This window comes from Lynx rufus, unplaced genomic scaffold (genome assembly GCF_022079265.1).
Source record: "Lynx rufus isolate CCGP_SWC_20201006 ecotype Redwood Valley unplaced genomic scaffold, mLynRuf1.p SCAF_5, whole genome shotgun sequence".
NCBI classification, from domain to species: Eukaryota; Metazoa; Chordata; class Mammalia; order Carnivora; family Felidae; genus Lynx; species Lynx rufus.
In genome coordinates, this window is record NW_025814867.1 from 52,726,398 (window position 1) to 52,753,621 (window position 27,224).

Consider the following 27,224-nt stretch of genomic DNA (forward strand, 5'->3'; position numbering starts at 1 on the left):
TTCCTGGGCATTTCAACAAAATTCAGGGCTTATTTCAGCCACTGTTCTCATCACATTCATCCATTCCTCTAGTTTTTTAAAGTACCAGTATTTGGTACTATCTCCAACTAAACCGTAAACACCTTGAGGTCCAAGAGCTTATCTCATTACATTTTGTATTCCCAGTACCTGGCATGTCACGGCACATCATTAGGCGCTCAATCAAGTATGTGAGTATTAAGAGCAGCCAAAGTGGCTGCGGAAAGCAATACTGCGAGAAGGGCGGCTCCTCTTTTCGTGTCTCCAGCCCACATCCGATCACGCAGGAGGAGCCTGGCATCGAACTGGATGCAAGTCCCGCACTATCTCCCGGTGGAGCTGCGCAGAGTCTGCAACAACAGCAGGGCAGGAAACAAAAAGATAGCGCTGCCTGTGGTAGAAGGCCGGAGCTGAGCACCTCACACAGCTCCCCCGGGGAAAAGGAGCGGCGAAAACCCCACCTCTTCGTCTCCTACCAGGCCAGTTCTGCCCACCATGTGATCAGGGCGGCTCACGTGAGCGTAGCTCCACGTGACCTGCCGCGGTGTCACGTGAGCTATCGCAGTGAGCACATTCTTCACTGGGCTTTTGGCCGCGGAGCTTTATCTCGGAGTTACCACTCTAGCGTCGATATTTCCCCGGTTCCATGGGAGAGGACGATGAGGAAGCGCGGGCGCTGCTGGAAGGCAGCCCCAGTGAGGCTGGCAGAGGTGCTTCGGCCGTCCCCGCTCTCCCCCGGGCGCTGCCGGCCCTTTGCGACCCCAGTCGCCTGGCGCACCGGCTTTTGGTGCTGTTGCTGATGTGCTTCCTAGGCTTCGGTGAGCCTCTGGCTGGGTAGGGTGGGGCTGATAATCAACAAATTTCCGATTTTCACTCGGACCCCGGAGATCCGCCCTGAGCTGACAGCCGCCACACGGCCTCAGCGCAGCTTCTGGCTTCCTTTCGCGCCCCTCCCTCCCCCCGTTCGCAACCGAATTCAGGCCTGTGGATGTTGCCAGCTCTTCAGCCTCTGGCTGGTGGGAGTCAGGGGACTGAGCTGGGCGAGTTTTGACCCACTCTTTTGCTTTGCAAGAAGTCCCAGAGGCTAGCAGCTCGCCTCCTGGGGCCATAGATGTGAAGGAATCCCTATGTCGCCCAAGCTTCTGTCGTTATACTTTTTGTTAAGAAGGGATTCAAAAAGATTTACCCACCCGTAAGCACCCACCACCCGCCTTTTAAATAAATAATACGTTAGCAGTCTATTGTTTGTTTCTCACCGTCTTTGGGTAACATGTAGGAGTGTGTCTGGGTGATAGCTTCAGTGAGTAGATGTGTGGTTACTCTTCCGCTCTGCCACTAGTGAATCTACTGGAGTAGATTTGTGTGTGGTAGTCTTAGCGGTATTTAGTTTCAGTTACGAAATCTGAAGACTCTGAAAGCAGTTTCTTAAGATAATTTTTAAAACATCTTGTATTCCAGCAACTGATGTATTCCGTAGCATTCTAATGTCAGCTTGGTACGGAAGTAATAATGTGTTTTGCGGAGGGATTGGCTAAAACTGGTGTCATTGACAGGTTTAGAACATTATGGTGGATAGCTTAATGCTGCTGCTGGAATAGTAAACAGGCATGAAGGATGGTTTGGCCTTAGTTTCCTTGTAACTCTGTTCACCCCTCTCCCCACACTTTGTGGAAAGATGGTGCCCATCAAAGCTTTAAAGCATGACACTGGTATCCTTTATCGCAGTTAAAGCAGAAATCACAACTTGCTGGGTTTAGAAACCAAAAAGAAGAACAATACAAAACACTTAGAATTGCCCCACTCAAGTAGACAGATTATTTTTGGTAAATTATGGTTAACTGCCTGGTTTCAGAAGCCAGATTCATATCTTTATACTGATAATTTGCTTTCTTTTGAACTGGTAGCTTCTAATATGTACTTCTAGAAAGTGAAGAAGTGAACTCAGTATTATCTTGTATCCCATTAAAAATCTGTTAGTTATATTACTTTATTTTTATTTTTTAAGTGTATTTATTTTGAAAGAGTAAGTGGGGTAGAGGTAGGGAGAGAAAGATGGGAGAGAGAGAATCCCAAGCAGGCTCCACACCACCAGCACAGAGCTGGGTGCGGTGCTTAAACTCAAGAACCACGAGATCATGACCTGAGCTGAAATCAAGAGTCAGATGCTTAACCGACTGAGCCACCCAGATGCCCCTAGGTATATTACTTTAAATCTGAGTGCATGTATATCAAACCTCTCTACACTTCTCTCATATCCATACAGACATTATCATCATGTTTTAATTTAATGTTTTAGAACTCTGTTTCTTCTTCAATCCTGGTGCTGTATTCACTAAATTATTTGATCTTGGGTATTCTGTTTGCAGAGTTAGATTCTTACTTCAAACAAACAGAGTAGTTAAACTCCATTCCTGTGCTCTCATGGTAAGTGGTGAACTCAGGTAGCATTATTAGGAAACTGCTGAGGATGTTTGTTAGATACTGTGTGTGTGTTTTGGTAGCTTTAAATATGGAAAATATAGCTGCTTCATGAAAATGCTAAAAAAAATAGACATGGAGCATGATAATAGTAAAATGGAAGAACAATTAGTTGTTGATTAACTTCTTAATCTAAGGTCCCAATATTTGCTATATATGCACATAAGTAATTTGTAAATGTTTTGGCATGTTTTCTCTGCATTGTTTGGCTACAACCTAAAAAATATTAGTGGAAAGGAAGTGGTCCACCGTGTTAATCCTTAAGCCCCTCATATAAACATTGAAAATCACCATTTGAGTAGTATTTGCAGCTTGAAACTTCTGTATGGGCAGTATTATCACCTATGAAACATTTGTTGTTTTTTATTCTAGGCAGCTATTTTTGCTATGATAATCCTGCTGCTCTTCAGACTCAAGTCAAACGGGTAAGTTGACTTTTCACCTCGTTTCTTTCCTTGGCTTTGGAATGAGTATAGTTGTTGAGGCATGGTCAGGTCTCAGATTGCCTAGTCTGAAACATTGTCCATTGAGTCCATGTTAACATCTGTAGTCAAATCCATATGTAGCAAGGAGTGTTCCTGAGTTGGAATGAGTGGCCACAAAGACTTCATTTATAGCACTTGTCGCTTGATATTGTTTTATACTTTAAATAAATAATTAAGTGCTATTTCCATAGAAATGCCAAAAAGTATTAGCAGATTTTTGTTTGCATTTCACTTTCCAGTTGCATAATCATCTGAATGGCAAATGATTTGGTAGCAATAACTTTTTACTTTCTGAAATATGTCTTTGTTATTGTTCTTTCATTTAAAAAAATTTTTCTTTAATATTTATTTTTGAGAGAAAGAGAGACAGAGTGGGGGGAGGCAGAGAGAGAGAGAGGGAGGTACAGAATCTGAAGCAGGCTCCAGGCTTTGAGTTGTCAGCCCAGAGCCTGACATGGGGCTGGAACTCATGAGCTGTGAGATCATGATCTGAGCTGAAGTTGGTTGCTTAGCCAACTGAGCCACCCAGGTGCCCCTGTTCTTTCGTATATTTTTTAAAAAATTTATTTATTTTGAGAAAGAAAGAGAGCAGGGGAGGGGCAGAGAGAGAAGGAGAGAGAATCCCAAGTACGCTCCACCCTGTCAGCACAGAGGCTGATGTGGGTCTGGAACTCACAAACCGTGGGATCATGACTCCAGCTGAAACGAAGAGTCGGACACTTAACCGACCAAGCCACCCAGGCGCCTGGTTCTTTCATTTTTTTAAATGTGGATGCTGATTGCAGAGGATTCTGCATGTCAGTATTTTTAGTCTGGTTTTGTAAAAACACATTTGATATTTCCCTTTTCTTGTGTATTTAATTTTTTTAAATTTACTTATTTATTTTGAGAGAGGGAGAGCAGGGGAGGGGCAGAGAGAAGGGGAGAGAGAGAATCCCAAGCAAGCTCCACGCTGTCAGCACAGAGCCTGATATGGGGCTCGAATTCACAAACTGAGATAGTGACCTGAGCTGAAACCAAGAATCGGGCATTTAACCGACTGAGCCACCCAGGAGCCCCTATTTTCTTGTGTATTTAGATTTCTGCCTTTGGACAGGAAGAAATAGATTTGCCCCTCACATTCTAGAATGAAAGGGAAAGAAGGTAGGAGTTAGTTGGAAGGGGTATGGATAGGTTAAGATAATTTTTTTCCATGTGTTGGTGGGGGGCACCAATGCAGATAGTATCATGGGACTAAGAGTGTAAAAGATACAGGCAAATGCAGATGGAGGTGGTCCCAGTAATGGGGGATCTAATTAACCCTGGACACCATGAAGCCTCTGAAAAGGCATGTGGACCCAGGAACTTCCCAGGGAGCCCACGTGTGGCCATTTTTTCTGAGGCAGGGGCCGTAGCAGACATGAGCTTCTCAAAGCAGTTAGTGACTACCAATGATTAAGAGACGCCTGCCCTACACAAAAATAATGTTTTGATTTGTTGCTAAACTTAACTGTTTGGAAAAAAATAGTTTTATTTTCTTTTCATATAGGATATGCAGGTGAATACCACGAGATTCATGCTGCTGTATGCCTGGTATTCTTGGCCCAATGTAGTTTTGTGTTTTTTTGGTGGCTTTTTGATAGACCGAGTATTTGGAATACGGTAAGCTTGAAAAACATCTCACCTGTGGGTAAAATATTATTAGGAAAACACAGAACTAGTTAAAATATTTCTAGGAAGAAATGAATAAAATTCTGTATCGACTATGATTTTATGATTTTTTTTTTTATGTCCCTTGAATTGACTTCTGAAATTTTGTTGGTATTTCAGTTAAGGTTGGGACTAGTAATGCTGCTAATGGAATATGGTAACTCAGTTATCTAAAAGTGTAAATTATGTCCTCACTTGGGACCAGGCAAACCAAGGTCTGAATCCCATTTCTGCCACTTGCTCAACTTCTTATTGTGAGCTGTCCTGGCTTCCTGAGCTTTAGGTTCTTCATTGGTAAAGTATGGGTAATAATTCCTGCTTTACAGGGTGGTTATGAAGATTGAAAGAGATAGATGTATGGCATTTGGCTCATATGTAGTATTTGCCTCTCCCAGTCCCAGTGATATTTTCTCTTTCTGCCTTTGGGCATTGAAATTTTTGTGGCCACTTCTGTGGTTGAGGAAGGAATAACATAATAAGCTTTGTCACTTTTCATCCTTAGGATTATGTGTGTATTGTTAGTGGAGACTTTAAGGGGGATGTAGTCTGGGAATATTTTCAGGAGGCAGAGTGGAAAATGATGAAAGATCTTCCAATCGTATCTGATGGGAAAGGATTGAAGAGACTAAAAGTGTTTAGACTTGGGGACTTAAAAATTTTGAAAGATTAAGTATAAAGGAGAAATTAAATTTATTTTGCTTGGTAAAGGGATGGAATTAGCATGAAACTTCAGGGGGACAGATTCTACTTATTATGATGAAGACTTTGCTTGGTCAAGGTTGATGAGGGACCATGAATTGCATTGGGACCATAGCAAGTTTTCCAGTGCTAGAGAAGATTCAGTAGATTGAGAGGGACTTGAGTTTCAGAAGTATGATTTCCTCATAGGATCTTTAGGGACTGTTATAATACTGGTGTTTTATTACTCTGGGGAAACATTAATCAGATATTCAAAGTGTAGAATGTGTAAGTAGGCCGATTTGTAATTGTATTAACTTAGCTGATATTTGTCCTTTTAAAAATAGTTATACTAAGTGGAATAAATCAGACAGAGAAGGACAAATACCATATGATTTCACTCATGGAATCTAGAAAAAAAGACTGACAAATAAATAAACAAACAAAAAGCAAAATCTTACCTAAACAGAAAACAAACTGATAGTTGCCAGAGGGGAGGGGGATGGAGGGTTGGCCACAATGGCTTAAAGGGAGTGGGAGATAAAGGCTTCTAAATATGGAAGGAATAAGTTACAGGAATAAAAGGCACACCATAGGGTATATAGGCAATGGTATTGTAATAGCGATGTATGGTGACAGATGGTAGCTATATTTGTGGTGAACATAGCATATGTATAAACTTGTGAAATCACTGTGTTGTATACCTGAAAGTCATATAACACTGGGTCAAACTATACTAAAAGAACAAAACAAAACAAAACACAAACAGGAAACAAAATAAAAATAGTTTTAGTTATCAGGAATTGTAACCACTTAAAATTACTTAATCTTGGAATAAATTCTAAACTATTAATAGTAATTTTGTAAAGAATGTCCATTTTTAAGTGGGAACCCTGGGAACTTCTTAAAGATTATGTAACAAGTTTTGTTTGTTTAAGAGATGAAAATGGTTTAAAGTAACATATGCCATTGCTAAAACTTCTGGAATCTCCTTAGAGGTCAAGATTTCTGTAGATTAGTACTTAGCTGGGAAAGCTGCTGACTTAAGAGGCAGGCCAGCACTTTGTTTTTCTTTCCTTGGAGGAAATGTATGGGGGTAAAGAAAACTGAAGTGAATTATTACTGAAGGACTTGGTGACATATCTTAATTCATTCTCTTTCTCTCTGTCTCTAACAGATGGGGCACCATTATTTTTAGCTGCTTTGTTTGCATTGGACAGGTAAGAAAATCCAAAACATTCATTGATTACTTATTTAACAGTGACTTCTTGTCTAATTCTACCAGCAAAAATGTGTTTATTGAATGCCTGGCTTAATTAAGCAGGGTCCAGAAATGCTCATGTGGCATAATACATGGTCCATTTTAAGCCTTGAGCTAGAGGAACATTAATATCTAAATTTCACGTATTTACTGAGAAGGGATGTTAAAACCATTATAGAAGTTGTTATTCATTGTAAGTTACTTATCTCTTGAATACTTGAAATTCACTTTTTCATTGATTCTACGTTATATTCTACGTTATAGGTAGTTTTTGCTCTGGGTGGAATATTTAATGCTTTTTGGCTGATGGAATTTGGAAGGTTTGTGTTTGGGTAAGTTATATATAATTTCATTCATTCTAATATATTATAGTTTTAGTGTTCACCTATCAATTTATTGAAGATTTACAAAAATCTGTTATTGTCTCTTCTGGAGAATTACCTCAAATCCTCGAAATCTAACTACATATACACAAGACTGTTTATTTTACTTTTCCTTTAAACTAAGCAACAATTTTGAGTGGTCATTGTTAACTCTGGGCTTTGAATATTAAATAGTTCTCTAGAAATGATATTTTTCCTGAGTGTTTTGTTTTTTGTTGTATTGAAGACTGATTTAAACCTCATTTAGAAAAGTATAGAGCATCAATTTGTAGGTTGGTGATTTTGCTGTTTCTTAGTGGGTAATGTGCAGGTCCTTTTGAAACCTGTTAAAGAGGCTTGAATGGGCAAAATACCAATAGATTGATTATTCTTCATGAATTTCAGTGTCTGTTCAGTAACTCCATTCTGAGTCCAGCCTTGGGCTTCCTGCCCTGAGGATGCAAATGACATAACTTATTTAAAGTTTTTAGAAGTACTGGAGACATGTAGACTAATGTGGCAATTCCATATGTAGACAAAGTGCTCTAAGTGAGAGAGAAGGAAAAAAAATGTATATAAAAAAAGAAAGGGATTCAGAGATGGAAATGTGGTCAGAAATGGCCTCAGACATGAAGTATGTTTTGGCATCAGTATAGGATTTGGATTAGTAGAAGAGAGAGGGAAAATTTTGGATTAGGACAGAGCGAGGAAGGTTCAGTATTAGGATATGGAGGACAATCTCCTAACTGAAAGCCTAGAGGGGGCGTGGTCAATATGTAGAACTTACAGAAGGGAAAGTTAAAACCCAGGAAATAGGAAAATGTCGAATATGGAAGCGATTGGCCTGAAAAATGAATTTTTGTGTTTCCACAAAGTATGAACCACTCTTCCCACATAGACATTTTGTATACATAGGTAGATATTTTATTACAGGTCATGGTTGTTATTGCAGCACACCACATTCCCCCAAATTTACCAGTGTCATACAGCAATTACAATGTGCTTGTGAACGTTGTGGATCAGGAATTTGGGCAGGATACAGCATAGATGGCTTGTCTATGCACCTGATGTCTGGAGCCTCAGCTCGAAACATTCATGTAAAGTTGGGGGCTGGAACCATCTGAAATCTTGTTGACTTATATGTCTAGTTCTGGCATTGGGATGACCTGAAGACTAGCACTGCTGGATGGAGTGCCTAAGTGTGGCCTCTCTGTGTGGCTTGGCTTTCTTATAGCATGGCGTACTGAGGGTAGTTGGACTTCACACCAGGTGGTTCAGGGCCTCCAAGTGTGAATGAGTGAAAAGGCAGATGTCACCTTTGAGAACACAGCACCATTTCCACCATATTACGTTGCATGAAGCCGTCTCAAGCTCACCTAGATTCAGGAGTGGGAACGTAGATCCCATCTTTTATTAGCAGGGTTGTCAAAAATTTAAACTTGGATTGTTCATTGTGGTATTTCCGTAAAAGCTGTGACTTTTCTTCCTTTCCTCATTTTTAGGATTGGTGGGGAGTCCTTAGCAGTTGCCCAAAATACATATGCTGTGAGTTGGTTTAAAGGCAAAGAATTAAACTTGGTGTTTGGACTCCAACTTAGCATGGCTAGAATTGTAAGTATGACAAACTAATGAAGCCAAATGCGAAGCAAGGGATTTAATCTTGTAGTTATCTCATAAAAATTTATTTTTTTTTTTTAGGGGCACTTGGGTGGCTCAATCGATTAAGCATCCGACTTCAGCCCGTGTCATGATCTCACAGTTCATGAGTTTGAGCCCCACGTTGGGCTCTGTACTGACAGCTCAGAGCTTGGAGCCTGCTTTGGATTCTGTGTCTCCCTCTCTGTCTGCCCACCCCCCACTCACGCTCTGTCTCTCTCAAAAATAAACATTAAAAAAAAAAATTAAAAATTTTTTTAATGTTTATTAATTTTTAATGTTTATTTATTTTTGACAGAGAGAGAGAGAGAGACATAGCATGAGTGGGGGAGGGGCATAGAGAGAGGGAGACACAGAATCCGAAGCAGGCTCCAGGCTCCGAGCTGTCAGCACAGAGCCCGACAGGGGCTCGAACTCACGGACCTCGAGATCATGACCTGAGCCGAAGTTGGATGCTCAACCGACTGAGCCACCCAGGCTCCCCAATGTTTATTTATTTTTGAGAGAGAGATAGAGTGCAAGTAGCGGAGGGGCAGAGAGAGACAGAGACGCAGAATCCGAAGTAGGCTCCAGGCTCTGAGCTGTCAGCACAGAGCCCGCCGGGGGGCTCAAACTCACAAACTGCGAGATCATGACCTGAGCTGAAGTTGATGCTTAATCAGCTGAGCCATCCAGGTGCCCCTGTAGTTATCTCTTAAAAATAACAGGATGAAGTATGTTTTTGCTTGATAAATTAGGTATTGATTTTTTTCTGTATTTCTCTAGACTACAATATAGCATTTACCTTCCTTTAATTAAGGCATTTCTAACCTTATTTCACTTAGAAAACAGTGTAAAAAGACTAATTTTGTTTTCATTAGTTCAAAGAATCTGAGCATTGGGAGGGATCTTACAGGTTTTGTTATCTAATTTCTTTGCCCACCTTTGGCATCCCTGCTATGAAAGTCTTCACATATGGTCATCCAGACTCTCCTTGCACATTTCTGGTGATTGGAAGCTCGCTGTATGATAGGGCAGCTCATCTATTTCAGTTAACTTTATAAAGTTCAATCTCATGTAGAGATGAAATCTGCCTCCACAAGTTTTTTCTGATTGCTCCCACTTTTGGCCTCCAGTTAATGTTTATTTCCTCTACTCTGCACCAGACCTTTCTTGTAAAGACAGCTCTTAAGTTCTTGGTCAGACGTGTTCATTTCCTGTGGTTGTCTAAGCCACATGACATGGGTTTCAGCTCCCTGACTATGGTGCTCCCGCCTGCCTGGGCTTACTGCAGGTGGTCATACTTTTCCCAGCATTTGAAACCTGGAAATGTTCGTGGTGTTTCAGGTTTGGTTTGATGGGAAACTTTATACTTTTATTAGTGCAACCTATAAGGTGTTTGGCAGTCCCAAACCCTGTTAGGTTTTTTTCCCTCATAAACTCCTATGAATGGAGGTTTTTAAAAAAATCCTTGCCATTGAAAATCAAGGTTCAAAAGACCAAGGTTCCAAAAATGGCATGAAAATGCTTGTAATATATTCTTAGGAAAGAAGAAATCGAGTATACAAAAAGTTTTCAATGTACTGCTTCATTATATGAAGTATATGACATGTATGTGTAATCTATAGAACATTTTTGTGATTTTGTGCATGCAGTTCTAATTTTTCACCACTATCAACAGTGCTGTTGTTGTGTGACATTGCGTAAAACTTGCCTGCATCTCTGATTGTTTCCTGAGACTAGGTTGCTAGGAATGAAATTGAGTCTAGAGGATTTGTTAGGGTTTGTTAGGACATATTCTCATATTATCCTTCCAGCGATATTTACATCCCCATTTATGGGATATGGAGGGATCCTTTTTATTACAGCTTTGATAGTACAGACTATTATTACATTAAAAAAAAAGTCATTTTAGGGGCATCTGGGTGGCTCAGTTGATTGAGCGTCTGACATTGGCTCAGGTCATGATCTCACGATTTGTGAGTTCCAGCCTCGCACCGGGCTTGCTGCTCTCAGCGCAGAGCCTGCTTCGGATCTTCTATTCCCCTCTCTCTCTGTCCCTCCCCTGCTCCCACTCTCAAAAATAAATAAAACATTAAAAAATTTTTAAAAAGTCATTTTATCAAATTGATTAGAAACACCTAAATATTACTTTAATTTGTAATTTTACTTAGTGTGGTTTCCCATATTTAGACAATATCCACAAAGATATTCTGAGTACTTCATTATGTATCTTGTGCAAGTCAAGACATGTCTGTGGCAGTTTGTGGGTCTTGTTGTCTAATAACTTGTCAAGGATGTGAGATGCAATCTTTGTGATACCAGTGTGATTACTAGTGATCTTCAGGTTCTTTTCTGTGCAGTCCACTCAGCTGCAGTCTTTTCCTAGCTGCATTCTGAGGAGCCCCCAGTTTCTAGATAGGAATCTCAGGGGCTTCTAGGATGCAGGGTGGGGGTTATTGGAGTAATGGGAGGACCTGAGGAAGAGGTGGAGCAAGTCAGACCTCAAGCAGCCACCTCTTCTTCAGCCAGAATGGCTCAGCTTTGACCTGATTTCTGCGCTTAGGGTCCTTGTGAGACGCATGAGACCAAAGGATTCCATTACAGAGCTCTTGGGGTAGATGGAGTTTTGGTGTTTTTGCACTTCCCTTGTCCTTGTGCATATTCAGAATGGTCAGAGAGGTTCTGGCTTTACTCTCCTTTTCTGTAGCCTGAGCTGAGTTTGTCTGGTTTTGAACACTTGATCTGTTACCATTACACCTTCAGGCCGCGGACTTTTCGTTTTTATTATTTATCTCTTACTGGGGGTTGGGATTCCAGCACCCTTTTGATGTTCATTTGTAATGTGTTACTTTTAAACTCATTATTTCAACAAATATTTATTGAGTACTTGCTAAGCCATGTCGTGTTAAGCATTTTAGAATTAAAGGATTATTAAGGTGACATCTCTATCTTTGAGAAGCTTTTATTTTCTACTATAATTCTAGGAAAGTTTCCAGTTTTATACCTATGCCCCATTTATACGTTGTTGCTCATTTGAATAATGCCATAAGCTAGCATTCTGTAAGAAGTAGCCATGTGTAGGGCACCTGGGTGAGCATCCTATCTTGATCTTGGGTCTCTCGGTTCGTGAGTTTGAGCCCTATGTGGGGCTCTGTGCTGACAGAACGGACCCTACTTGGGGTTTTCTACCTCCCTCTCTGCCTCTCCCCCGCTTGTGCCTTGCCCCCCCCCCTCAAGATAAATAAACTTTAAAAAAAATTAAAAAGAAATGAATAGCCATATGAAATTTGCTATTGTATTTGCTGTGAGAGTATTGTTGAGGACATATTCATTTCTCTGTCTTCAGTGTCTGACCTATTAACAACATTTAAAACAGTTAACATTCCCCTTACCTTGATTTCTTCTCTTGGGTTCCAGGACACTGCATAGTTTCCCTCTTGCCTTACTATCTATTCCTGCATGTTTTGCTGGTTCCATCTCAGTCTTCTCAACTTGTAAATGTGGGAGTGCCCCAGGGCTTGGTTATTGGACATCTTTTCTTTTGACACCTCCTTGGTGATCTTATCTAGTTTTGAACTTTTTTTTTTAAATACAAACAATAGCATTTATTTACCATTTTATTTATTTATTATTATTTTTAATATAATCTGTCAAATTGGCTAACATACAGTGTGTACAGTGTGCTCTTGGTTTTGGGGGTAGATTCCTGTAATTCATCACTTACATACAATACTCAGTGTTCATCCCAACAAGTGCCCTCCTCAGTACCCATTACCCATTTTCCCCTCTCTCCCACCCCTCCATCAACCCTCAGTTTATTCTCTGTATTTAAGAGTCTCTTATGGTTGGCCTAGTTTTGAACTTTTAAATAGCATGTCTTTGCTCCTGAATTTATATCACTTGTCCAGGTCTTTCCCCTGAATTCCACACCCCTATATGCAACTTCCTACTTGACATTTCCATTTAGATATCTAGTAGGCATGTCAGACCTGACATGGCCAAACCCAGCTGTTGCTTTTTTTTTTTTTTTCAACGTTTATTTATTTTTGGGACAGAGAGAGACAGAGCATGAATGGGGGACGGGCAGAGAGAGAGAGGGAGACACAGAATGGGAAACAGGCTCCAGGCTCTGAGCCATCAGCCCAGAGCCTGACGCGGGGCTCGAACTCACGGACCGCGAGATCGTGACCTGGCTGAAGTCGGACGCTTAACCGACTGTGCCACCCAGGCGCCCCGAGCTGTTGCTTTTCTACCAGTTATCCCCCAAACCAGCTTATGCTGTAGTTTTCTCATCCTCAGTTATGAGCAACTCTTTTCTTCCAGTTGCTCAGTCAAAACCTTAGATATTATATTAAATTACTCCTTGCCCTTCAACACACATTTTCCATTAGCAAACCCGAATAGCTTTACCATCAAAATTCATCTATTTTCTGACCACTTCTTATGATACCCACTGCTAGACATCCTAGTCCCAAGACCCTTCATCTCCATTCTGGATTATTGCACTAGCCCTCTAATGCCTGTCCTTACTTCTGCCTTCATCACCCCTTGTAGTCTCTTTTGAATACAACATCCAGGGCCAGTCTGTTAAAACGTATGGAATCCTGCCACTTCTCTACTCAAAACCCCGGTGGCTTCCCATCTGACATAGAATAAAAGCCAAAAGTCCATATTATAACCTATAGCCTGTCTCCCCACCATTTCCTCTCCAGGGATCTCATCTCACTTTCTTTCTTGTTCACTTACACTGTTCCAGTCTCTGCCCTTCCTACTGTTCCTTGAGCATGCCATGTGCACTTACTGGCTATTCCTTCTGCCTGAATGTGCTGTCCCTCCCATTTCACCTGATAGCTAGCTTCCTTCAAGTTTTTACTCAAAGGAAAAAAAAAGAAAACTCAAGTTTTACTCAGTGAGATTTCTGTTCTCCTTCCCTGCTGTATTTTTTCCTTATTTTTAGAAGTACTTTTCACAATTTAATATACTTCATATTTTCCTCTTCTACCCCACTGAAGTCTAAGCTTTATGAGAGCTGGAGATTTTTCTGTTTTATTCTTTATCATATTTGCAATATCTAGAGTAGTGACTGGTTCAATCAGGGCCCAGTGATTGCTGAATGAAGAAGTGAATGAAGATGATATTTTCTATATTTTTATATTTCTGTAACCTTTACTGTCTTCTTATGGACAGGATGTTTTTTTTTTTTTTAGATGTCAATATCAGTAAAAGCTGTGCTTTTTCTGAGCTAAAGTTTATTTTATTCATAGGTACCGTATGAATTTTGTCACTCATTGTGTTTCATTTTTGCTTTGGCTGCTAGGAAATTCTAGCATTGTGTTGTTTTCCATACTAGCATTTTCTATAAACTGGCATTTTTTTGTGTGCAGTAATCTTATCTGTGGCTTTATCTTAGTTTGTTAGTTTTTTCCTAGTAGTGTTTAAAAAAAAATCTATCTCTTATTTAATCTGAATCCTGTTTTATCTGTTTCTCCTAGCCACCTCACATCCTTTTGGAACAAGGCAGAGTATATACAAGTGAAAATTACATATTTTTTCCTTTTCTTTCAGGGAAGTACAGTAAACATGAACCTCATGGGATGGCTGTATTCTAAGGTTGAAGCTTCGTTGGGTTCTGCTGGTCACACAACCCTTGGGGTCACACTTCTGATTGGTGAGTGGATCCTGATGTCCCACGTTTTGTCTTTTCTGAAAGCATGTCATAGGAAGTACTGTGGCAGAGAGGGAAGAACACTGGAGTCAGGGATAGGCCACTTTGGTTATAGTTTTACCTGAACAGTTCCCTGGTTCTTGGACCTAATTAGAAATAGTGAATCCTTCACCCTTTCCATTTACTTAAAATGGAGGATCTTGTCCCACCTTGTCTACTTTAGTGTTGTCATGCTGAGCAAATAAGAGAGTGTGTCTGAAAACTCTGAAAACAGAGACTTTATACTTGTAAGGTGTTACTAGTCTGTAGGAGAGAGATAATTATTTCCTTTTGATCGAATTCAATTGTATACCCATAGAGCTAAGATTTTATAGAAGTCAGAGGTAATATCATATGGCGGGAAGTCCACTAAGTTGGGAGTCAGGAGTCTGGGTTCTAGTCCTGCCTCTAACTAGTTCTGTCATCTTGGACAAGGAAGTTAAATTTTGTGTCTCAGCTTTCTTTTCTGTAAAATTGCAAGTATTTGACCAAAGCTGTGTAGGTCCCTTCTGGCCCTAAGTTCTGTTAGCTAAGGCTTGGGTTATGCTGGTTGCTTGGTGGGTCACTGGGAAACATATGAGGCCTTCTGGAGTTACCACCTGCGCTTTTTCTCTGAGCAGCAGATTTTTGTAACTGAGCCCAGTGATGGGTAAGAGGTCCACTTTCAGAGCCCTACAGAGACTTGTGGGATGGTGAGGTGAACATTCTGTGCCATCTTTTATTCCTTATAATTCCTTGATAATAGCTTGGTAGAAAGAGGGCATTGGAGAGGAAATCTTGGACATGCAGCTTATACCTAGGGATTCCTCTTTTCCTCCCTGTATTCCCAAATCCCATGCTTTATTTAAAACTTCTTTTTTTGATGGGGGGTGGGAGGGAGGGGAGGGTGGGTGATGGGTGTTGAAGAGGGCATTTTTTGGTATGAGCACTGGGCGTTGTATGGAAACCAATTTGACAATAAATTTCATATATTTAAAAAATAAATAAATAAATAAAAATAAAAAGAATAAAACTTCTTTTTTACTCTCAGATGCTCTTTAGGATTCCTTCTAGTCCTCTCCACAATGGAGAATATGAGAATTTAAAAAAATTTTAAGCCAGAAAAGATCAGTGCCATCAAGTCAAAGCCTCTGATTTTACAAATAGAAGTTGAAGCTCTGAGAGATTAAGTTCTGTGTTGAAGATCATTCAGCTTGTTAGTGGCAGAAGTAGAACCCATGTCTACTGACTCTCATTTTAGCAATTTTCAGCTAGACCACATTATGAAATTAAAGATTCATTTATTTTACTGATCTTTTTAAAAATCTTGAGAAGTATAAACTTTATTCACTCTTTATCCTGATTTGCTTAAATAATATAAGATTAGCATTAGCTAGTGATGCTGAGTATGCAAAGGAAAGAGAGCCTGGGTGAACTGTGCTGTGGGGAGGGTGGGCCCTTTGGGCTGCCAGAGGGTGGGTAGGATCAAGGGTTACAGACTTGGGAAGGACTCTAGAGGAAGATGAGATGATCACAGAATCAGACTTTGCTTTTATAATTTTTTCCCTCTGGCATCTGTCAATAATCAGTGCTTAGACTGAGTTAAGGAATTAGTACTGATTTGCTAGTTGGTCATCCACTTTGTTAAGTCTGTATTCTGCTTTATAACCCTAGACTAGTATGTTCTAGGCTTTTCCTTCTAGTCTCTAACCTTCTATTGGGAAATAATATTAGTAAGAGTGACTGTTGTTTGTTGAGTTCTTACTACAGGCTATTCCTTTTCTTTTGTCCTGATTTAGTACTTGTAGGATTTTCTTGTATGTGTCTAGATGCTATCCCTTTTAGTTGCTAAGTTTTCTGCTGTTAGGTAAGGTGCTGCCTCTTGGGAACCTTCAGTCTGATTCTCTTTTAAAAACGTCTTTCTTTTAAAAATTTTTTTCTATTATAGGAGGTATAACATGTGTTCTTTCACTAATCTGTGCCTTGGTTCTCGCTTACTTGGATCAGAGAGCAGAACGAATCCTTCATAAAGAACAAGGAAAAACAGGTAGGTCTAAACACAAGAAAAGTGGGGCTTTGGGAATTGCAGACCTTTGAGGATAATTTACAATGAGATAAGTTCCTAATGTAGTGTTATATCCCAGTGAGGCTTAATACATGTTTTTTTTTTTTTTTAATCTTTTATTTCCCAACCTATTTCTACTTGTCTAAATTTTGGGGTACATTTTTTTCCCCTTAAGCATTGACAGCATTTACATTCTTGTATTTAAATGCAAAATGATGAGTGTTCTTGAAGGGGAGCAGGAAAGTAGACACTAATCTTAGATTTTGCTTTTTCTAATGTCTTTTTAAGTTTTCCCAGAAACTATGTTCCAGTAATTTACTGAGAAAAGTATTTTGTAAACTGAATGGTAAAGGTTTATCACATGATAAAAGAAAAATAATCTTGACCTAGATATGCAAAATTATGCTGATAGTTTCTTCCCTTTCTTTTTAAGGTGAAGTTATTAAGTTAACTGATGTGAAGGACTTCTCCTTACCCCTGTGGCTGATATTTATCATCTGTGTCTGCTATTACGTGGCAGTCTTCCCTTTCATTGGACTTGGGAAGTGAGTATTCTCTAGGATTCCATTTTTGTTGGCTAAATTATAATGAGAATTTAATCACATAAATGTAATTTTTTTAGCTATGAATCTTGCTTTTCCAGTTACAGTTTATATTTACACAGGAATTGTTTTACATCCTGGCATACAACTGATTTTCTTTGCTTTAAGATTTAGTATTTGGCTTAATAGTTTTAATTATTTTTTTTGATGAAATACCTAATAATAGTTTTTGATTCATAATACAGCTTTATTTTAATGCTTTATATTGGACTAGCATTCTTTTTTATTTCCTCTTTATTCCTTTGTTTGGAAGCTTTTTCTTGAAAATGGAAACAGTACTTTGGCTCCTTGTGCCTGGGCCATTTGCTAGGATTATAATTATGTCAGGGTTCAAAATCATTCTTTTTTGCTCTGTCACCTGCCTCTCCCTTTCCATTGGCAGCTGCTTAAACAGAGCAGTGTATGAGTGTATATGTACTGAGTGTCTTTGTAATCAGAACCTTTAAATTGAGACTGTCTGTGACTTTGACACAAAGTCACATACATTATTTTGCAAAGAACCTGTCTGGTCCTACTTTAAGGGAAAGAAGCACTCTTAATATCATGTAGTAATACAGTTGATTTTCTGAAAACGTAGGTGTACTGTTTGCTGTATTTTTAAAATGAAAAAAATTGGGGGCGCCTGCGTGGCTCAGTCGGTTAAGCGTCCGACTCCTGCTCAGGTCATGATCTCCCAGTCTGTGGGTTTGAGCCCTGCATTGGGCTCTGTGCTGACAGCTCAGAGCCTGGAGCCTGCTTCGGATTATGTGTCTCTCTCTCTCCTGCCCCTCCCCAGCTCATGCTCTGTCTCTCTCTCTCAAAAATAAAATAAACATTAAAAACATTTTTTCAAATAAAAATAATGAAAACAAAATGGAGCGCCTGTGTGGCTCAGTCAGTTAAGTATCTGACTTCGGCTCAGATCATGATCTCTCAGTTCGTGAGTTCTCTACTGTGAGCACAGAACCTGCTTCAGATCCTCTGTCTCCCCCTCTTTCTCTGCCCCTCCTCCACTGGTTCTCTCTCTCTCTCAAAATAAATAAATACACTTAAAAAAAGGAAGTAAATAAAATAAAATGAAAAAAATTGACATCAATATATTTTATTTAGTTAGTGAAGTATTTATATAAATACTAAAGCTTTAGCTCCAGTTGCTTGAAGATGAATGTTAGATAAGATGGGAAAGTAGTATCAAGAAGGAAAAGTTGGGGCACCTGGGTGGCTCGGTCGGTTAAGCGTCCAACTTCGGCTCAGGTCATGATCTCACGGTCTGTGAGTTTGAGCCCCGCGTTGGGCTCTGTGCTGACAGCTCAGAGCCTGGAGCCTGTTTCAGATTCTGTGTCTCCCTCTCTCTCTGCCCCTCCCCTGTTCATGCTCTGTCTCTCTCTGTCTCAAAAATAAACGTTAAAAAAAAATTTAAAAAAAAATTTTTTTTAAAAATTTTTAAAAAAAAGAAGGAAAAGTTGACTAAACTTGAGTTTTTACTTAGTTTAATTATAAACAATAGTTCACTCTAAAGTGCTTATTTCTCTCTCTCTCTCTCTCTTTTATTTTAGAGTTTTCTTTACAGAGAAATTTGGATTTTCTCCCCAGGCAGCAAGTGCTGTTAACAGGTATTTCATTAATTCTGTAAGTGCTTATTGTGTGTTTAGTGTGGGTCTATAATTATAACCAAATGTCCTAATAGATAAAAAAGGACATGCGACTTGACATCCATAGTGGGAAACCAAGATTATATTGGTACTTGATCCTGAGAGGCCATCTTTGCGTTAATGGAAAGCCAAAGAAATCTTGGACCACCCTTTATATCTTTAAATTTCTGTTTGTTGATGACCATTTTAGAAGAATGCTAAATAAAATGAGCTAGGATTTGCTTTGTCTAGTGATTTTAGGGACTTTCTGGATGTGATATATTTCATTAAATATCTTTTATATTCTCTGGACAGTATTGTGTATGTCATATCAGCTCCGATGTCCCCAATATTTGGGCTCCTGGTGGATAAAACAGGGAAGAACATCATCTGGGTTTTGTGTGCAGTGGTTACCACTCTTGCTGCCCACATCTTGCTGGCCTTCACGCTGTGGAATCCTTGGATTGCTATGGTAATATCATTGTTGATGTTTGTGGGGATCAGGGCTTTAGGGAAGACTCTGTAGAGTGCAGGTCCAGAGCCACACTCAGCTCTTCTGATGGCAGAGCTTGTGACAGTGAGAAAAAACATGCCTTGATTTTAATTTCTACAAAATAACTATTTTTAAAGTAAATATTAATTATTAATGCATAAGGTATTTTTAATTTATTTGGCTTATTTAACAGTAATCTCAATGCTGAAATTGAATTTGAAATAAAGTAGTCTTATAAAAGCCAAAATGCGTATTAGTTTCATTTATTTTTCTGTACTTTCATCATAGGTGGCAAAAAAACAAAGAAACATACAAAAAACCTATCAGCCCAGGATTCATGATTTTGCATTCTTTTGTCTTTAACTCCTAGAAGGTTAAAAAGTGACAACGAATTCATCAGATTTTTGTTATTGTTCTTTAGAATGTCATTTTAAAACTTTTTTTTTTTTAACTTTTATTTATTATTGAGAGACAGAGACAGAGCATGAGCATAGGAGGGGCAGAGAGAGAGGGAGACACAGAATCCGAAGCAGGCTCCAGGCTCTGAGCTGTCAGCACAGAGCCCGATGCGGAGCTTGAACCCATGAACTGTGAGATCATGACCTGAGCTGAAGTTGGACACTTAACCAACTGAGCCACCCACGCACCCCAGAATGTCATTTTAAAGACCACAGGCTTAATGAGTGTATATGTTTGCACTCTTAGTGAGATTTCCATAGGACAGATTCTTGGAAGTTGAAATGCTGTAACAGAGGATTTGTGCATGTGACATCTTGATAGACATCATGAAACTTATCTAAAAAGTTTTTACCCATTTATAGCTTTACCAATAATACACAAATGTGTGTGTTTTTTAGTATCCTAGCCATGTTGGGTGCTGGCCATGTTTTAATCTTTGCCAGTATGATAGGTTTAGATGATCTTATTTAAACTTAAATCATAAGGTTTCTTTTTAACTAAAGAAAAGTCTGCATTAGGTGATAGATAGTTCTCTGCCATGCCGTTCAGTTAGGTGTTGGTTACCCAGAGGTAAGATAATGGATTGTTGGTGTGATGTTGCCTTGATTGCTTAATTTGTAATTAATCAGTACTGGAAAATTAGCTTGCCTGAAACATTGGTAATAATTTTTTGCAATTTACCTTTATTTTCTTATTTACTCCTTAATTGTACTCTGGGCCCAGTCAGTTATATAGGTATGTAATATAAAATGGTTAAGACTATGTGTGTGTGTGTGTGTGTGTGTGTGTGTGTGTGTGTGTGTGTATCAAATGTGAATTTTAGCATAATTGCAATAAATTTTGTATGAATGTTGATATATTTGCTCTTAAGTCACTCTAGCTAATCTGCATCAAAGGAAAATCACCTTTTGGTTAATGTTAAGCTTTTTTCCTTTTTGGTATTGCTTTCTACAGTGTCTCCTGGGAATCTCCTATTCGTTACTTGCCTGTGCATTGTGGCCAATGGTGGCGTTTGTAGTTCCTGAACATCAGCTAGGAACCGCATATGGCTTGTAAGTGTTTACACCATAATGTCTCTCTCTGCTGTATCAATTTAATTATCATGTAAAACTCTACGTCTCCTGAATCCAGTCACCTTCAGCCTTCTGGGACAGCTCTGAACCTGGAAATCACTGGAGAAGTTGGTTTAATCTATGGGTGATATTGTGGCAACAGAAATGCTCCAAGCCTCCACAAGAAAGCTGGAGTTAAGCTAACCCATTAGAAGTGATTTCTGACATTGACATTGGCTGCCTGTTTATCTGAGGCCTTCTGAGTGAGAAATTGAGGCCTGGTCTCTGGCCCAAAAAGCAGAAGGGGGAAACTGCACCCGTGTTGGTATTCACTTAGCTCTTTCTTTCATTCAGCAGGAAAGTATTGAGTTCATACTTCACTTAATAAGACAGGCTCCCTTACCTTTGAGCATAACATCTAGTAGCAGAAACAGTCATGGGATAGAAAACAATTCTAATCAGGTCGTTCCTGGTTGAAAACATCTTTTGACACTAATAGTATGTCGTTTATAGATACTAATGTTTAAAGTGAATTGTTATTCTGTGTGTGAAGACTTTCTAAATTGAAATGTGTTTTTATATTTCTTGAATTGTAGCATGCAGTCCATTCAGAATCTTGGGTTGGCGATCATTTCCATTATTGCTGGCATGATATTGGATACTCGGGGATATTTGTTTTTAGAAGTTTTCTTCATTGCCTGTGTTTCTTGTAAGTGTGATGTGGCAACATTTAGTTTCTTATAAAGTGTAGCAGAATGTTTTATTTATACTTTTAGGTTTTTGTTGTTCTTGTTCTCATTTTCCCTCTTTTAAACCAAATCCCTAATATGTACCTCTCAGATTTGCCTATTTCTTAGTCTGTACATCGAAGTTTTCCAGCCAGTGGTTTTCTAGTTCTATGAGGATTCCCAAGCATTTTTTAAGGAGATGCCTATTTTTAAAAGTAGCAGTGGAATTTGCTTCATATTCTGTTTTAAATACAGTTTTTAGGAAACATTATCCTCTTTGAAGTGGAACCATTTAAAGGGTGCCAGGTATGTTCCTGGTGTGAATGTATAGAATTTGGTATGATTTAGGTGTGAGTGCTCATGGTTTATTCATTAGGCAGCTTTTAATTGCTTTTATTCTTAGTCTTTTAATTTTTACCTGTAATGATTTATTCGTTAAAAATAGGAAATACTAGGAAACTGTTGAAAACTACAAAAATAAACTAGTATTTTTCCTGTGGTAGGCTTCACCATACATATAGTTGTATTTACCTGAAAAAAGTTCTTATATAACATACCAAGTTGTCTATTATGCTTTATTTATTTTTTTCAACATGACATTTCTGGTTTTTTTAATATAATTTATTGTCAAATTGGTTTCCATACAACACCCAGTGCTCATCCCAACAGGTGCCCTCCTCAATGCCCATCACCCACTTTCCCCTCTCCCCCACCCCCATCAATGCTCAGTTTGTTCTCAGTATTTACGAGTCTCTTATGGTTTGCCTCCCTCCCTCTCTGATTGTAACTTTTTTTTCCCCTTACCACCCCCCGCCATGGTCTACTGTTAAATTTCTCAAGATCCACATATGAGTGAAAACATATGGTATCTGTCTTTTTCTGACTGACTTATTTCACTTAGCATAACACCCTCCAGTTCCATCCACATTACTGCAAATGGCATGATTTCATTCTTTCTCATTGCCAAGTAGTATTCCATTGTATATATAAACCACATCTTCTTTATCCATCCATTATGCTTTAACATGTGTTTAATTGGCAAACCCTAGTGATGATTTTTATCAGACCTCATTTACAGGGATTAAAGACAATTTATACTTGAAATGTGGTATTTGTAGATAATTGTTATGCAAAGCCTGACTGTATTATATTATCTCATACTCTTAGAGTAAGCACATCATATTTTAAAAATGTATTATTTGTTTTTAAAAAGTAGATGATACAGAATTCAGAACTAGGTAACGAAAGTATTTTTGTCTGTTTTTGATGCTGCAACATGTGGTTTAATTTCAGTCCACAATTCCACATATATTTGATTCTCAAACCTGACACCATGCCATTTAAAAATGTTTTTGTTGCCATATTAACTTAAAGTAAACTAAGTGTGCCTCACCTGTTAAGGTAAAAAGCCAAGTCCTGACTTTCTGAGGTTTTCCCTGGCTCTGGGCTTCTGGGATTCAAATGACCACGTTCTCATGTTTGGTGAATTTGCAAAATGGATATGATGTTTTCAGACTAGAAGGATTACTTCTGTTTGGTTCTCTGTAAAAAGATAAGTAGGGTGCTGGCAGGACTTTTTGGAAGTGTAAGGAAGGACTACCACTTAAAAGGGAGAGGAAAGAGCTACAGGGATGATCCGTGGGTAGATCAGCCCCTTCTGTCTCAGCTTCTTTGTTTCTGGCCTGCCATGCCTGGTCTCATGTAGCCCATGGGAAAAAATGGTGTGTAAATAATTTTTAGTGATTTTTGAAAACTAATGTGAATAGTGTTTTTATTTTTTTGAGAGAGAGTATGAATGCATGTGTGGGGTAGGGAGTATGGGGGGAGGGGGGAGGGAGAGAAAGAATCTCAGCACCAATATGGTGCTCAATATTATGACCTTGAGATCATGACCTGAGCTGAAATTAAGAGTCCGACGCTTAACTGACTGAGCCACCCAGGTACCCCAGTAGTGTTTGTATTTTTAAATGCCGGTCAATAAAGATTTCTCTAAGTTTTACTTTGTAATTATGATTACATAGGAATCATTGGGAAGAAGTACATGTTTTTTAAGGACCTGTTTTTTTCCACTTTCAGTGTCACTTTTATCTGTGGTCTTACTCTATGTGGTGAATCGTGCTCGAGGTAAGTAGAATTCAGACATTTTCTTCTTAAACCACCGTGGATCATCTTGTGGGGTCCCTGGATTGTCTACATGCCTCTTTAGAGCCCAGTGCTTTAGTTATGTAATAATGACATTCCATTCGTAGTGATAGAAACACAATTCATTATTTAACATATAATTACGTGTTCTGGAACTTCAGATTTATTAAAATTTTTGTCATTTTCTTTCTGGCCAGTTTAAGTTTTGTAATATAACATTTTAGATGTTCTTTTTTATGTTAGCATAAAAAAAGTATGGCATTTTTAAAGTAACTTAAAGCCATTATTGTGTTATTGTCTCATATTTTAAAAAAGTACACATATTTATAGCTACAGTTTGCATTTTAAGGTTGAAAGTGTTTGATAGAGAATGAGGTGTTACACAATTTTTCTTTTGCTGTATCTTCTATATGCATTTGTACTTCTTTTAAAAAATTTTTTTAATGTTTATTTATTTTGGAGAGAGAGAGAGAGTGAGAGAGAGTGAGTGGGGGAGGGACAGAGAGAGGGAGACAGAATCCAAAGCAGGCTCCAGGCAGGAGCTGTCAGCACAGAGCCCAATGCAGGGCTGGAACTCACGAACCTTGAGATCATGACCTAAGCCGAAGTTGTACGCTTAACTGACTGAGCCACCCAGGCACCCCATTTTCTTTGTTTTTTATAAGGTTTTGATGTTACCTTTATTAATTTTTCTAACTTGCTTGCCCTGAAAGGTTGTTATGTACCTAGAAAAATGTGTGTACTTGCTAATTAAATTATTTTAGGTCATTTCCTTTAGTTTCTCTTAGTTTTCGCTATTATTGAATATTAATACAATGTCCCAGTTAACAAGATGTAATGAAATACGTAAGTCCAAGCTTAAAAAAAACAAAGCTCACATTATACAGTGATTATTTGTATTTGTATCATATAAAAATTCTTAAAGTACATTCTGCCCCTGCCCCGCCTTGGGAAGGTTCCAGGAGATGAACTATTTCTTTCTCATCTTCTGTAGCCTTTTGTGTTACTTTAAGGTATACCAATGTAAATATGGGGTGTGTGTGTGTGTGTGTGTGTGTGTGTGAATGTTTGAATTTTAATTTTAGTAGTTTTATAGAAAAGGTTCTGCGCTTATTTGTGTTTTAGGGGGGAACCTAAATTATTCTGCAAGACAAAGGGAAGAAGTAAAACTTTCTCATGCTGAGTAAGTATTAAAAGAGAAAAGTTGTCTTTCTTTTGCAAATCTCAAACATTAGCATTTTATTTCAAAGTATGAGGTTTGGACTTTTAAGAAATTAGTCTTCTTGAGATTTGAGAGCTAGAAATTATCTGTGGAACTGGTGTAACAAAATTCTTACTTGTTCAGAAAATTTAAATAGGGTCGATGTCAAGGGTTAAAATGAAGGGGGATAAGAAGAATTGGGCTTTAAATTGCTTTCTGAGAGAGAGAGAAAGACTTGTAGTATTTGTCATTTATTGGAGGAAAGGTCTTTGTCCTAAGCTCCTATTCTGGGCTTAGCCTTCCATTCTCTCTGATGTTTTCTTTTTCTTAACTAGTTGAGATAATTTTTCATCTTCTGCTACTAACATTCTGTGTCTTCTGACTCATTTGGAACAGATTAAGTATATAGTGTGGTGTTTAAGTTAAATTAATTTTTTCCACAAGTGTATGCTAAAACATAACTGATTCTATTTCCTGTTATTATAATTTCTGATTTTTTAGATATTAAAATTTTTATGATTTAAAAAATGTACTTACAAACATATGCCATGTAATTATAAGTTTTGTGAATTTTGTATAGCTTAAAATCTTGTAGAACAAAGCTGTCTTTTAAGGAGGTGATTCTTAGCCATTTCAAATTCCCTTTTAACATAGTAATTCTACTTCTTGAAATACATCTTGAGAAAATAATCAAAACTATTACAGGTTTTAAATGTCTTTATGACAGTCTTGTTTGTTATATCAAACAGTTGGAAAGAACATGAATGTCCCAAGGTAGGGAAATGGTTAAATAAATTATGACACATCCATATAATATGTTGTTAAAATCATGTTTTAGAAAGAATTTAAAAGTCAGGATGACTTTTTTTCCGTCTCTGCACCAAGTCAGAGATACCTACCCTACCACATGTTAAGTAGACAAAAGATTAAAATGCAAACATAATACCAGTTTTGTTAAAGAAAAAGTATGCAGGCATGTGTATTTCTTACTTACTTACTTGTATATGATAGAAGAAATACTGAAAGGAAAAACCCCAAATACTAACAATTCCATTTGAATGGTAAGGTTACAGGCATACATTTTCCTTTATCCATATTTTCCAGATTTTCTACATTGATCTCATGTTACTTTTACAATCAAGAGGAGTTAAGAGATATTCAGCAAAGTGTGCAGCCTTTAATATTTGGCACTACATGTTTTGTAATGCTTATGGTTTTTATTTTGTAAACCAGTTGAGACCTCCTGTGTTTTCTTTCTCCTTTTTGATAACTTACTGCATTGTGTTTTACAGATGAGAAGCTTAAATGACTGTGTCATGAGATGGGCTGCACACATCATTGGTTTGAAAACTTCTATTTTTTTTTAAATCTAGAGATTAATCATTAGGAAAAATAATGGTGTGGAAAGTTTTTATATTTATATTTCAAAAATACCTATTTCAAAGTATATTTGTGATGACTATTTTGGCCTCTGTCTTATGAATTGTGTATTGCTAAAGAATTCTACTTTGGAATGGGCTAATCAACAGTGAGGTTTAAAAAGTTTCTCTGGTATATACAGGTGAACTTTAGTGAGGACAGTAAATAGTGGAAAACTTGGATCTTGTATTGAGATAATTTTCAGAAGAAGCATCTTTAAATCTTAAAGCAAAAAAAAAAAAGGCTTTTGAGGGGTAGAAGGGATATTTTATACAGAATAAACAATGGCATGTTCATAGTCATTCCCTATTTTGATAGGGAATATTTGAAAGATATTTTTTATGCAGTCTTTTCATTTTCACAAATAGCAGATTGAATTCTGCTCTCTTTAGTTATGAGAGGTTGATGAGCAGTGACCCTTTTGAACTTCTTTGTATCTCCATTACTCAGGACCCTGATCACTTAGAGATGTAATTTTGTGCTAGAGTTTTTTCTTACAATCTAATTAATTACTAAGCAGTATCCTTGAAATTATGCATATCTACATGGATTAAAACACTGCAAAAAGAATACTTGATGTCTTTTAAAACTTGATTGTTTAAAAAATATTGAAACATTGATTTTAACTGTTAATTATTTGGAAGATGATCTCTATAAGAAAGTCTAAGTTGGAGGGGCTCTGGGGTGTCTCAGTCCGTTAAGTATCTTGACTCTTGATTTTGGCTCAGGTCATGTACTCAGTTTGTGAGTTCGAGCCCCATATCAGGCTCTGTGCTGATGGTGTGGAACCTGCTTGGGATTCTGTCTCTGCTTCTCTCTCTCCTTCCCCAGCTTGTGCTCTCTCTCTCACTCTCTCTTAAAAAATAAATAAACAAACAAATAAACAAACTAAAAAAAAAGATCTAAGTTGGAATAAAGAAAATTTGCTTAATTAAAGTCTTTGTAAGTCAGTGGAGCACCTTTTTCTCCAGAGTAGGACTTTAAATCACATTTATATATTTCGGATTAAATATGGTTATAAAATTTCTTTGACAAACTTAAAAACTTTTTAATTGACTTAGTCTTAGCATATTATATGTTAAAGTCAAGAAATTTTTCATGTGATTTGCTTTTCAGGAGCATGCAGATATTTTAGACAACTATTAAACTGTCATATTTAGC

At 38.1% G+C, this 27,224-nt stretch overlaps 1 protein-coding gene across 2 annotated transcripts; it reads left to right on the plus strand.

Annotated features, from left to right (window-relative positions):
• Positions 1-597: 597 nt before the first annotated feature.
• On the plus strand, positions 598-26,813 carry MFSD1 (major facilitator superfamily domain containing 1). 2 transcript variants are annotated; one of them, XM_047100130.1, is made up of 16 exons: positions 598-836; positions 2,869-2,921; positions 4,510-4,622; positions 6,526-6,568; positions 6,874-6,941; positions 8,474-8,582; positions 14,175-14,277; positions 16,241-16,339; positions 16,791-16,902; positions 18,495-18,551; positions 18,885-19,041; positions 20,476-20,573; positions 21,170-21,282; positions 23,378-23,425; positions 24,569-24,626; positions 25,937-26,813. In XM_047100130.1, the coding sequence occupies exons 1-16, from the start codon at positions 665-667 to the stop codon at positions 25,938-25,940; spliced, it is 1,407 nt and encodes a 468-aa protein (XP_046956086.1). In that variant the 5' UTR covers positions 598-664; the 3' UTR covers positions 25,941-26,813. The 2 variants fall into 2 exon arrangements, with proteins under 2 accessions (XP_046956086.1, XP_046956087.1); XM_047100131.1 differs by lacking the exon at positions 25,937-26,813 and having other exon boundaries at positions 24,569-24,630.
• The last annotated feature ends 411 nt before the right edge of the window (positions 26,814-27,224 follow it).